The sequence below is a fragment of the Poromitra crassiceps genome, assembly GCF_964638095.1.
Source record: "Poromitra crassiceps genome assembly, chromosome: 5".
In the NCBI taxonomy this organism is placed as follows: domain Eukaryota; kingdom Metazoa; phylum Chordata; class Actinopteri; order Beryciformes; family Melamphaidae; genus Poromitra; species Poromitra crassiceps.
The window spans coordinates 45578617-45591973 of NC_139642.1; the positions used below are offsets into that span (position 1 = coordinate 45578617).

The 13357-nt window shown below is 44.2% G+C and overlaps 1 protein-coding gene across 1 annotated transcript in view; it reads left to right on the top strand.

The window, feature by feature from the left end:
• The window catches only part of pitpnm3 (PITPNM family member 3), a gene marked incomplete at both ends in the record, with an annotated part of 99190 nt that extends 86190 nt beyond the window's left edge, over positions 1 to 13000 (top strand). Inside the window, 8 exons of the mRNA XM_083636935.1 lie at positions 814 to 962; positions 3275 to 3391; positions 7700 to 7816; positions 8002 to 8150; positions 9821 to 9970; positions 10347 to 10530; positions 12388 to 12516; positions 12701 to 13000. Coding sequence (XP_083493061.1) covers positions 814 to 962; positions 3275 to 3391; positions 7700 to 7816; positions 8002 to 8150; positions 9821 to 9970; positions 10347 to 10530; positions 12388 to 12516; positions 12701 to 13000 — 1295 coding nt within the window. The remainder of the gene's footprint in view (positions 1 to 813; positions 963 to 3274; positions 3392 to 7699; positions 7817 to 8001; positions 8151 to 9820; positions 9971 to 10346; positions 10531 to 12387; positions 12517 to 12700) is intronic.
• Between the last annotated feature and the right edge of the window lie 357 nt (positions 13001 to 13357).

The window sequence follows — 13357 nt, forward strand, 5'->3', positions numbered from 1 at the left end:
CATGCTTGAAAAGGAGTATGGGGAGGTTTCCAGCGGGTAGGAACTCTTTTTTTATGCTGCTGTCAGCCCAGCTAAAAAAAGATTGCTTTATTACCTCTTTTTCTTACACTGACAGGTTCAAGCTAAATAAATCGTTTAACTAAAATATAAAAGGTGAGCCGGGCACAGAGGTGTAAAAACCTCTGAGAGGTAAGAAGCAATCATTCACCAGAAAATAGCCACTGGACGACACTCCAGGAAAAAGCTTCTTGGGAGTTCAATACACTATGAATAAAATTATAATGGATTTGCTGGTGATCAGGTTTTCTGGAGGCTAATACAATGTTAGACAAGACTTTAAATGCTGGGTCCAGATCTGGGGAAATGGGCTTTTCATAGGGCAGCTAATGCCAGGGGCCTGTAAGCATGCAGTGAAATGAACGAATAGAAGAGTCTAGAAACTAGGCCACTTTTGCCTCTATCATTCATTGTAATGTACAATTTGATGAAATTGATCTTGTGCAAGAGCACTTGGCCATGGAATTCCACTGGCCTTAAGAGGCCAATGCAATTGCAAATAAAAAAGAAGAGCGCGGTCAGCGTGACCAGATGAGAACAGTTCATTTTCGGGACAAACAAGACAGGATTCGGGATGCCAGGATCTGCTCGTAATTCGCTACTGCCCAGATTTTTTGGGATGTACTGTATGGTCGCCCTAAGTGTGGTAAATTGAATTCTACTGTGTGTGTGTGTGTGTGTGTGTGTGTGTGTGTGTTTGTGTGTGTGTGTGTGTGTGTGTGCGCGTGCGCGCGCGCGTGCGTGTGTGCGTTTCAGTCTCAGGTAGCTGGTGGGGCTCCAAACGGCTGGACTTTGCACTGTACTGCCCTGATGTACTGACCTCCTTCCCCACAGTAGCTCTTCCTCACCTGTTCCATGCCTCCTACTGGGAGTCCACTGATGTAGCAGCCTTTATTCTCCAGCAGGTAGGCATTGCCCCCCCCCCCCCCCCCCCAAATAGTATCAAGGAATACATCTAAATGTATTAATACCATTATACTACACCAACTTTTGGGGAGATTGGCTTGTTGGCTCTACTTATCATCAAAATTATAATATCTGGTAGATATTTCTGTCCTGTGCACATAACATAATCTACCTACAGTACAGTGACCATAGGCAATTAGTATGGTCTAATGTAAGAAGATATAGAGCTTTTCGTAATCCAGTTGACGCCAATTTCCCACAAAGTTGATATATTCCTTTAACATGTGCCATGTCGTGGATGCTTTGTCCTTCTGTGTGACCTTTCAGGTGCCACACTAAGCCTGAGGTTGTGGAATATGAATCTGTGGGATCTGTGGAATGTGAACTGTGTTTCTACTGCTACACTCTTGCCAATTATCTTGAACCAAACAACATTACTTTGTGACAAGAGCTATGTCATCTTGCTTTTCACACAACACAGCATAGAAAAATGATGCTGGCTAGTGGTAGCTCCACTCCCTCTGGACACACAGAACCCATGAATCACATAATCACTTCAGTGATGCTTATGGACCTCACTTCTTGTGTAATATTGTGATTATGCAATGTTTACCAACAACATATAAGATATAATCAAAATGTATTTATAATTGTGGGGCAATTCGCAAAAAATAAAAAGATAATGTTCTCTCCGTTTTCCTGGAAATACATGGGGTCTTACTATGAAGAACCGGATGGAGAAACCCGTCTTTATTGTCATACAGCACTCGTTACAACACACACATAAGACCAGCCACACACACACTCATGCCGATGATGGCTGGTAATATACAGTCTCTGCTCATTTTGACACAGACATGGCATGCCCTTCCTCCGGGGGGCAGCCAGGAGCAGTGGGCAGCTACATCGTACATCGCCTTCTGTCGTTGTCGCTGATCAGGATGCGATTTTCTTGCATGTTTTCAGTGTTCTTGCATATGTATACCCCATACAGGTATACATATATACCTGTATGGGGAGGAAACCTCAGGGGAGCACAGGGAGAACATGCAAACTCCACACAATTAGTACAGGCAGACTAATATCATCACACATGAATACAAATTGGGACCCCAGTATGCAGAAATATTCAAATAGAATAGGCGAAAATCACACATTATTGTATACTGCATACAAAAAAACTGCATGGTTTTTGCCAAAAACGGTATTGGGATTAGCATAAAGTGTACGTGTCTTGATTCATAATGGCATACAGGTCTAAGTCAAGTCTCAGTTAATTTCTCAAGACTCAAGTACACACCTCTGATCCAAAGCGCTATGATTGGATACATTTTCAGCACGGGTGGGCCAATTGGGACTCATCCCTTCAACCCTGGAAGTGTTCACACCATTATCTTCCCATTGAGCTACGCAGGACTGCAGTGTATTGAATCCAGTTAGCTGTTATAGTGAACATTGACTGTTTGTCTGTGTGCCTGTGATGAGGAGGAGGAGCAGTTCACTGAATGCTCGGACACAAAGAAATGGAAGCAAACACACAAAAACAGCGTATCACATCATGTCTTATTAAAAGCCTTTAGAAAAACTTGATCATGAGAGCAGACTCAGTGCCCCCAGAGCTGTGTGGAGAACGGCCTTTTCACACGGCTTGCAGCATGTCGTCTGTGTGACAGCATGTCGTCTGTGTGACAGCATGTCGTCTGTGTGAGCAACGTGCGGGGAACAGAGAGAGCACACAGGAAATAAGAAGTGTTATCGATGTCACGAGGAAGCTAATAAACCTGCTTATCATGATGTGGGATCAGTGGGTTTCAGGCACATCATGACTCATAGCCACGGACCTTGGGCTCACTGTAATAGATATTACTTTGTTTAAAAAATCAAGTTGAATCAATGAAATGTCTTTGGTGAATAGTTCAGCTTTGAAGCGAGTCTCATGGTTGGAGGCTGATTTCCGGGACCTTTCCTCTTCCAACGTTTTCAAACGTAGTTCCAAGCTGCCCATTGATTGGCTCGGAAATTACATTCAAGTAGTGAGCTGTAATTGTCATCGAGCCCACTCCATGTCATCCATAGCGGTGATATGGGCTCTCTCCGTATCAAGTGTTATTGCCAATGCCTGGACATAATTACAGATGTCGTTTAGAAATATGTCGGGGCTTGAGCTTTTGAACCTTCCAGATGATGGTTCTTTTCCTATATGCAGCACGAGTTGAAGTGTAGAATGACTAACTATAGACGGAAGATACTGTCAGGATAATGGAAGGATCTGGATTCAGAGGCTGTCTGTGTTTGTGTGTGTTTATGACAGCTGATACGATGGGACTGTTTGAAGACCCAGGAGGCTGACAGCTTGGACTCTGCTCCCTTCTCTCCTTCCAGCCCACGAGAAAAATGGCTCCGCAGGAGGACACACGTTAAACTAAGGGTAATAAAAGCATCATGACTTATTCATGGGAGATAAAGGACACGTCAGTCTGGAGTTACCTGCTGGTCAATGGGGGTATGAGATATGCGAACATCCCAGATTGCTCTAAGACAAAGTGAATAATGCTACTCTATGTAACTGCAAAGTTAATGTATGGCCTAATAAATGAATTTAGAAGTTCATATTCCCAACTGATGTGGACAAATTCATAAATATTTTAACAAAGGACTATTGAACTAGATATTCAACAATGTATATGTGCTTCTCTTATTCTCACACACACGCACGCACGCACGCACGCACGCACGCACACGCACACACACACACACACACACACACACACACACACACACACACACACACACACACACAGTAAAACATATTTTTCTCACAGCTTCTTCTGCTACAAAGGCTCTCATTCAAACTAAAAATACAGTTACCATTAATATACATATATATAGGGATGTAACTAGCTAGGGATGTAACGATAACTGGTTTTTAATGATAACCGTGATCAAATTCCTTACGATAAGCGTACAGTTTCAAATTTTCATTATCATTAAAACCGTGGTACCGTGATTACCGTGGTACCATTATTACAGTGCTTTGAAAAACATCGTAAATTCTGTCCATCATCAACCAAAGTTGGCAACAGTCTCCCAGATGCAAACATGCAGCCTTGGAGAAATGATTTCAGTGAGTGTATCAATCCTTTTTGGGTCTGAGTTTTCAATATCAAACGTAAAATGATTTCAGTGAGTCTCTCAGTACTTTTTGAACATTTTCAGCAATGTTTTAAGAATACCGTGATAATACGATAACCGTGATAATTTTGGTCCCGATAATTGTGATGTGAAATTTTCATACCGTTACATCTCCATGCACGCGTGTGTGGACTGACGATAGCAGTTCTTAAAATACACCCACACTTTTGCCTTGGTGCGCTGAAGCAGACCCACACAATTACCTGATCCTGTAGAGCTGCTGAGCCCTGCAGCCTAGAGCCATCAAGGTCACGATGCTATTCAGCCAGGCCGACTTCTCTCTGCCATCTTCTAAACCCAAGAATTTAGTGACTGCTCTGTGTGTGTGTGTGTGTGTGTGTGTGTGTGTGTGTGTGTGTGTGTGTGTGTGTGTGTGTGTGTGTGTGTATATCTGGTTCTGGTGTACCATGCGAACATATCTATATTCATATCAGTGTGCCTGGAGTTTCATTTTAATGTAATCTTCTTCATGCCTCACCTCAACGATGTGATATGTTTCTGATGTGAGCGCTTGAAGATGAGCAGCTGTGAAGCGTCACCCTGGCCTGAATTGGATATGCAGACATCTACAGCTGCTCCCCCGCTGCTGCATGCTGATTCAATCTGGGCACTGCCAGCTCCTCGTGTTGTGAACGGCTCGCCATCTATTTCTGACCCTCCTCTGGGGTCTTTGTCACTGGGTGTTAGGCTTTTAGGGTTCCCTTTACTCAGGGCAGGAGTCTCCAACTAATCCCCTAGCTCTCTGCATTGTGTGCGTTTGTGTGTGTGCAATGTGCGTGTGTGTGCAGTGTGTGTGCTCGTGTGTGCACGCACAATGTGCATACTGTGCGTGTGTACTGTATGTGTGTATGTATGTGGATAGTGATAGTGGTGTGTTGTTATGCTATTTTCACATATGACTGCACAGAGAATTACCAGTGAACTCACTGACATGTATCATGGGTATTGAACACTGTCTGGCGGCTTTCCTTTCACAATGTAGCTCCGTTTGTGCAGTGTGTGTGTGTGTGTGTGTGTGTGTGTGTGTGTGTGTTTGTGTGCGTGCGTGCGCGTGTGTCTGTGTGTGCGCGCGTGTGTCTGTGTGTACTTACTCTGCATGCTGAGTTGCCATTGGATAAGTAGGATAGGTAAGACCTAGTACTAACAAATGATTCATTATTGATAAATGTAAATCACTTATCAAACAATGTAAAATACTCTAAGTCGCTGATAACATTTGAACACATAGCAATATTTGTTCTGTTATCTTTCAGTGAGCACTCAGATAATGTTATCAATAAAGTGTAGATTTTTCAGGTAAATAAAATGACATCATGGCCTCTATTATGAAATCAATTCAATGAGCAAGATTGTAAAATTAAATTTACGCTACGGCAACATCCATTACAAGTTATGTTGTCAGCTCTCCATAATCAAACCTGCACAGAGGAAACCTTAAATGCTGAAATGTACCCATGATAGTGTCATAGTTTACATCTATCTATTATAAAAGGGAGCATGTGGGCAATGTTCTCTGTTTCAATTTTGTCCCGGAAGTGATGTCATCAGTGATGTCACTTGAGCAATTGTGCAATGCGACATCACTGATTATGCCATAGGCATTGTGACATCATCAGTGATGTCATAAGAGCAGCCGCGCAGCGGGCGAGCCTAGGAAACGAGCGTGCAAGAGATAATATAAGTTTGTATAATTAGTATAATTGGTTTGCGTTTGGCTGGTTTGCGTTTGGCTGGTTTGCGTTTGGCTGGTTTGCGTTTGGCTGGTTGTAGTCTTGTTCGTTCGCCTTGCTAGCTAAGCCACCGAGACGTCTTCTCAGCGCTCCCCGGTCCAGCTCACAACTGTTGGTGCCAAAGCGCTGTACCCAAACGCTCAAGACACAGACCGGCCAAGCTGGTTATGCTGGTGGCCAGTTGTCACTGGTTTTGCTCTGACCAGGAAGCACCTGAAAGCACTACGAACATTTATTATATCTAATGAATAAAATATGTCTGATATAGTAAATCATTGTGGAAAACAGCACTGTTGCCCTGTGAACAGTCCTCCTTGCACAGTGTGCCCCTGGACTTTTTATTACATGTCACATTCATTTGGTTTTGCTTAATTGTTGCAATAATCATTATGTTATGTGAGTGGTGATGCAATTTTTCTACCTGCTCTGGAGCAGGTAGCCAAGCAGCCTCAGTTACCGTGATAATCAACCCCACTATATAGAGAAATACCTTTGTGAGACCAGAAAGTCAAGGTTAAGTCCAAAGTTAGCTCGTTAACCCACTAAACCCGCATCGTGAGACAGGCCTCACATGTTATCAGGGGCGGACTGGGATCATAATTCAGGCCGGGCATTAGATACCAAGCAGGCCAGGCCGATACGGGCCGACGCGCGTGCCGGCGTCCGAAGGGCGGCGGCGGAAAATTTGGGGCGTTTGAAGCTCAATTTGGGCCGTTTGAAGCCCAATTTGGGCCATTTGAAGGCAGATTTGGGTCGTTTAAAGCCAGATTTGGGCCGTTTGAAGCCCAATTTGGGCCGTTTGAAGCCCAATTTGGGCCAAGTCCAATTTTACAATGAGATGCACCCACTTTAAACCTGAATAAAGTAATAAAACCACTAGTAAACCAGTAGGCGGCGCCTGGCCTGCTGTTCAGTGAGTGGCCTGGCCTGGCCTGCAAAAAAAAAAAAAAATTTTTTTTTTTTTTTTTTTTTTTTGGCAGGCCAGGCCAGGCCACCGGGCATTTGCCCGACGTGCCCGATTATGCAGTCCGCCACTGCATGTTATGTTATATGTTTATACATATATGTCTATATATAAATGCAGTCCATTATGTTAACTAGGAGCTGACATTGTCTAAATTGATCGATGATAACAGTATCATAATGATCAGTTCCCAGTCAAAATCAGCACAGGAATGAACCACACCCCACATCTCAATGATGTTGAAAAGCCAACACCAAGTCATGAGGGTAGAACGCAACGTGCTGTTCACAGCTGTTGCTCAAGAGCTGAGGAACCCCACAAGCTGCTGGAGTGTGTGTGCTACCTCACCTGAAAGCCCACCCAGATGTCAAGATGTGCAATGTGAAGCAGCTGGGTGTTGTTGAAAAAGAGTGTCGAAATTTCACAGAAGATGGTAGGTAGTCCTTAAAATGCCTGGCATGATGGCCCATGACTAAAATAAGCGCCTGCTTTGCATTGACTGTTACACAGTCAGGGAGTCATAGATTACGTTGCTCATAATATCCCATTAAATTGCTACGATCTCAGCAAAAAAGAGATTATGGATTTAGCTTTTATCCCTCTACTGGCTGCTCGCTGAAGGGTGAGGTAAGGATAACCAAACAACAAGGAAGCTTAATAGAGAGTTTACACCCTCTTTTGGTGAGGTCTTACAGTGCACATATGAAAAGCTAATTGGAAATTAATTGCATCAAAGCAGTGAAAACGTCAGCAGTCATTTCTCTTGTGGCATAATGTGTCTTGTATGGCTTCTAAAGAGAGGAGAAATATATATATATATATCATTTTTATGCTCCTTGTTGCCATGTAGAACGTCACTGCCAACCACCGGGTGAATGATGTCATCGCCACAGAGGAGGGACCACAGACTCTGGTCGGCCGCTTCATGTACGGCCCCCTGGACATGGTCACCCTGACTGGAGAAAAGGTCTGAGCAACAGCATGATTGCTTATTGTAAACGATGCACAGATGTTACCTGTTTCGAAATACCCTGTTGACTAAATACTGCCGCGGTGGTTGCGGTAATCTGTATCCATGTAAATGTCACAGTATCAGCATGTGTATCACAGACCTACATTAAGCGCTGTTGTTTTCCTGCCCGCCCCTCTCAGGTGGACGTCCTGCTCATGACCCAGCCTCAGTCTGGCCGCTGGGTGCACTTTGACACGGAGGTGACCAACAGCAGCGGCAGAGTCACTTACACCATACCCAAGAGCAAGAAGCTCACCCTGGGAGTCTATCCCATTAAAATGCTGGTCAAGTAAGCATCAAGTCATGGCTCCTCTGACAGCATAATTTAGCCCACCGACAGAGGTGGAAAGTAACTAATTACAACTACTCTCGTTACAGTAATTTAGTAGCTTTTTTGTGTACTTGTACTTTTGTGCACTACTCTGTTTAAGGATTTTCACTCCTTCACTTCACAGTAAGATTACCAAACCTATATAACCATACAGTAAAAGAGATAGTAAGAATGCTCTCAATTATACAGCGATAAAAAATGAAGTAGGATCTGGCTATTTTGGGTCAAATCCTTAAGTCTTCTTAAAAAGAAGAGCAATTGCTGGGACTTTTTAGAAGAAATGTAATACTCTTGACCATCTCAACCTCGGTGCCATTGAAGATGGGGTGCCTTTGTTCAGTGGAAATCAATGACTAGCTCCTTTGTTTAAGAAGCATTTAGTTCGCTCCACCTGTCTAAATTTTGTACTCCAATCTGTAGTTAGAATCGTCATTTGAGTTTATAAGCCCAATGACGGTGGTATCAGCTGCATACTTTACTATCAGATTGTTGAGGTAGTGAGCGATACAGTCATGAGTAAAGAGAGCAAACAAAAAATAACTAAAAATGCAGCCTTGAGGCGAGCCTGTGCTGGACAGGTGTATCAGACAGACTATTTCCAATCCTGACTCTTTGAGGTCTCAAAATTTAAAAACCTAAAAATCCATTCACAGACAGCATCACACAGACCAAGATGTTGCAGTTTGTGGAACAAGAGGGGATGATCATATTAAAAGCAGAACTATAGTCTATAAAAAAGCATTCTGACATAGGACTTAGTGTTCATAGACAGAGTTCAGTGCTATAGAGTTTGCATCCTCAACTGATCTGTTTTTCCTGTAAGTGAACTTCCAAAGATCAAGAGGAGGAATCTGACATAATAATAATAATAATAATAATAATAATAGCTTGGATTTATATAGCAAATTTCAAGGTACCCAAGGCCGCTTTACAAAAGTACAAAAAGATGACGGACACACAAAGAAGATAACAAAGAACAGAAGAGACTAGATGCCGAAGGCTGTGTTGAACAGGTGGGTCTTGAGTAGAGTCTTGAAAGTAGCCAGTGATGGGGCGTTGCGGATTTCAGCTGGGAGAGAGTTCCAAAGGGTGGGGGCCGCCACGCTGAAGGCTCTGGCCCCAAAGGTCCGCAGGCGGGAGTGGAGGATGGAGAGGAAACCCAAATTGGAGGACCTCAGGTTCCGGGACGGGGTGTAGGGTTGCAGGAGGTCAGACAGGTACTGGGGGGCGAGGGCGTGGAGGGATTTGTAAGTGAGGAGTAGGATTTTATACAAGATACGGGACTTGACCGGGAGCCAGTGGAGGTGGATGGGGGTGGGAGTGATGTGCTGCCAGGGTTTGGTGCGGGTCAGAACCCATGCTCACCATTTATACATTTGATGTAGTTCAGCACTAGATGCTCTAGGGCATTTGAGATGCTCTAGGCATAGTGTGTGGCAATAGGGAGAAAATACCATTATCGAATTAAGCCCTTTATCTCTGCTCTCCATAAAGTGTTGATGTGTGCATAATAAAGGCATTTGGATGTTTGTAAGGAGTAACCAACATGTAGCAATAGCAGTCTCTCATTTCTTATGCGCTCTTGTTCTGTCTCTCTTTCATCTGTCTCCCACTCCCTGTATCCTAAGGGGGGATCAGACGAGTGCAGAGGCCTACCTGACCGTGCTGCCGCGGGGCATGGAGTGTGTGGTCTTCAGCATAGATGGCTCTTTTGCTGCCAGTGTGTCCATCATGGGCAGTGACCCCAAGGTCCGTCCTGGAGCTGTAGACGTTGTCAGGTAACTGTCTAGTGTGTGTGTGTGTGTGGGCTTTTATGTGTTATTTTCTCTTTTTCTAAGCTTTATCATACTCAACCAGGCTTGGAATAAGTTATTATTTACAGAAGGAAATTGACCTCTTGAAAGTTTAGACGGATAAAAACATTCATGACTGAGGAGCAACACTAGCTTCCGTGTGTGTATGCTTGTGTGCATGTTTGGGCAGTTGAACCTGTCCTCTCTGTGATAATGGCACAAGTAACAAGTAGCCGGTAGCTAAAAGTAACCAAATTACCAATTCCCTTAAAGTAACACAACTACAGGTTCTCTGTACTGATCAAAATATCAGGTTCTTTGTCAGTGAAGTCTGTTAGATGTTGTGTATATTTGCCTTCAGGCATTGGCAGGACCTGGGGTATCTGATCATCTACATCACAGGCCGCCCTGATATGCAGAAGCAGCGCGTTGTGTCCTGGCTCTCTCAGCACAACTTCCCCCACGGGATGATATTCTTCTCTGAAGGCCTGGTCCATGATCCCCTGCGCCAAAAGACCATCTTTCTCAGGAACCTGGTGCAAGAGGTACGTTACTGGGCGCTTACTAGAGAAACAGTCCGTTCTGACAATATTGACAGTTACTCTGTCTTACTAAGCTGCTCCTCCCTCCCACAGTCACTGGCGGATTGTCCCCACCCCTCCTCTCCATGGTGGAAAAAGTGTTACTAAAGTGCCCTCTAGAGTGGTGGAAACGAGAGGAAGTGCCCCATTGGCTGCCCTTTACATGGAAAAAAATTATTGGGTGCCCTGGGTGCCCCTTCATGCGATAAATTATGATGATGTGCCGTCTAGAGCAAGAACATGATTTGTCTACAGTATCCCTACATAACAGTGTCCCAAAGGGTGGTTGGTAGATAAAATGCTCTATAGGGTGGTACACCTACAGGTGAGAAAACATGATGACGTGCCCAGTTAGGTGCCCCTCTAAAAGTGTAAAGCGTGTCCCCTGCATGTGGGGAAATGTCCTAATGGATGCCCCTCCAGTGGAGAAAATGTGAAAACTTAACTTGAGGTTCCCTACAGGTACCTTTCTGATGAAAAACTCATGAACTGCCCACTCAGAACGTGCCCTCTAGGGCAGGCTTTCCCAAAGTGGGTGCCGTGATGACAGTCTACATACTTTTAATATGATTTTGAATTGATAAATTCTTTTACAATAATTCATTACTGTATACAGTATGTTTACATCCAGGGAGACAAACTCGTTGAAATATGCAATAATTAAGATCAGTGCATATGATGGAATTGTGGCGTTAGAATGTGCCACCAAATTTTTCGCCAGCTTCCCTAGCTGGCTACTTTTTCCCCAGTGGCTGGCGATGCCTAGCCTGGTAAACCAGCCGGTCATGTGAACTCACATAGAACGAAATTAAATGTGAGTTCACCTGACCAGCTGCTTTACCAGGCTAGGCGATGCCATATCCTTGTGGAAAGCCCCTGTCCTTCCAACAGCCTGAATCCACCTCTGCCCACACGGACTACGTACACAATATTCTGGTTTTTGCCCATATTCGGAAAATGACAATATTCCGACTAAATTAATAATAATTCTAATAATATTCCTGTTTACATGCAGCTTGCCCTCCCCAACACGTGAGGGAGGGGGGGAGAGAGAGAGATGCAGGTAGGCAGAGTTTTTCTGTTGAGAATAAACAGAGCAGCATCACTTATTGGTCCATTTCAGGAGCTTGCTGCTGGAAAGTTTGGCGTTGCGATATTTGCACAGCCAAGTCTTTCATACAAAGTAGGCTATTAGCCTACGTTATTACCTTGCAGGCTCGCAGTATTTGGGACTTCCGTGGGCACTACTCTCTCTTTAAATATCTCTCTTTAAATCGATGTTTCTCATCTCCTTCCGATCAGAAATGTGGGCTTTTCTTTTCGCATGCCAGAGATGATTATATCACCCCTTCCATCGCTTTCTAGCACACATCAGCTGACTGCAAACAGGCAACATATGCATCGTAAACTGCGGTAAAAACCCTGATTGAGACGCATATTCCGAATGCGCTGTATACATGATTAAAGAATCCTCCTAAAACCCGAGTAATAGTGGAATAGCCCAGATGTCTTAATCGGAAAATGATAAATTTGGAAAAAATTAACAAATTCAGAATATTGTCATTTTCCGAATAATAGGGGAATATTGTGTGCATGTAAACGTAGTCAGAGATCACTGACTATGTTTACATGCACACAATATTCTCTCTTAGGTAACTCATTTCCTTACTCTCCTTCAAACACAAACACACATTCATGAACACATACAATGCACAATAATACCCTGGCTCTGACTTTGCATGCAAACAGCAGTGTGGCCTTGGGTCATGCTGCATCAAAGTGCCACACACATTTCCACCTGCTCATTTCTTCTCTCACCAGTGTCATATCAAGATCAACTCTGCCTATGGCTCCATGAAGGACATCTCTGTTTACAACATGCTGGGCCTCAGCCCTTCCCAGATTTATATTGTCGGCAGGCCTTCCAAGAAGTACCAAAGCCAGTGCCAGGTAGTTCAGCTTTTTCCTTTCTTTGTCTGTCAGTTACCCCTTTCAAAGCTTTTGACAATGTTTCTGCCTGCGTATTTCAGTGGGAGGTTTTTGTCTTCTTGTCTATCCCCTTGGCTTTTCTTACTTCATTCAACATGTTTTTCTTCCTGAGATTCTAAGCCTTTCTTCTGTGTGGTCTGTCTAGTTCCTGAGTGAGGGCTATGCATCGCACCTCTCCTCCCTTCAGTTTGGCCACAGAGCCAGACCTAAGAAAACCTCTTCAGTGCGTATGGTCCTTAGGAAGGGCTCGTTCGGTATCTCGGCAAAGCCTGACTTCCTGTGCAAGCGCACCCACCTGCGCAGGACCATGTCGGTCCAGCAGCCCGATCCTCCCTGCACCCCCAAGCCTGAACGTGCCCAGAGCCAGCCAGAGTCAGATAAGGACGGATGTGGACCGGGCACATGGGGGCGGGCCTCCATGCACCGTGGAGACACCACTCCCTGACGTCAAAGAGAGAGATGGAGGCATGAGGGACAGAAGAGGAGGAGAACAAAGGGGGTGTCACTGTCCAGGGCCACGGTAAGATCTCACATTCCCCATAGTGGACATTTCAGAACAGCTTGTGAGGAGAATGAAACTCAACACATCTCATTTGATGTCAAAACTCCTTTTTTTTTTTGTAGCTGTGTAGCGCTCAATTGATACAAGTATAGTAATTCATAGGAACCCCTCATATTGTCAAGAAATTAAGATGAAGATGCCGAAACTTTTGCTGCATCACACCTGTCTTTCTTTGCACTTTGGAAAAGCAAACCTCTTTACCTCCCAATTTGATAGTGTGCAGGGTCGTTTCAATACCTC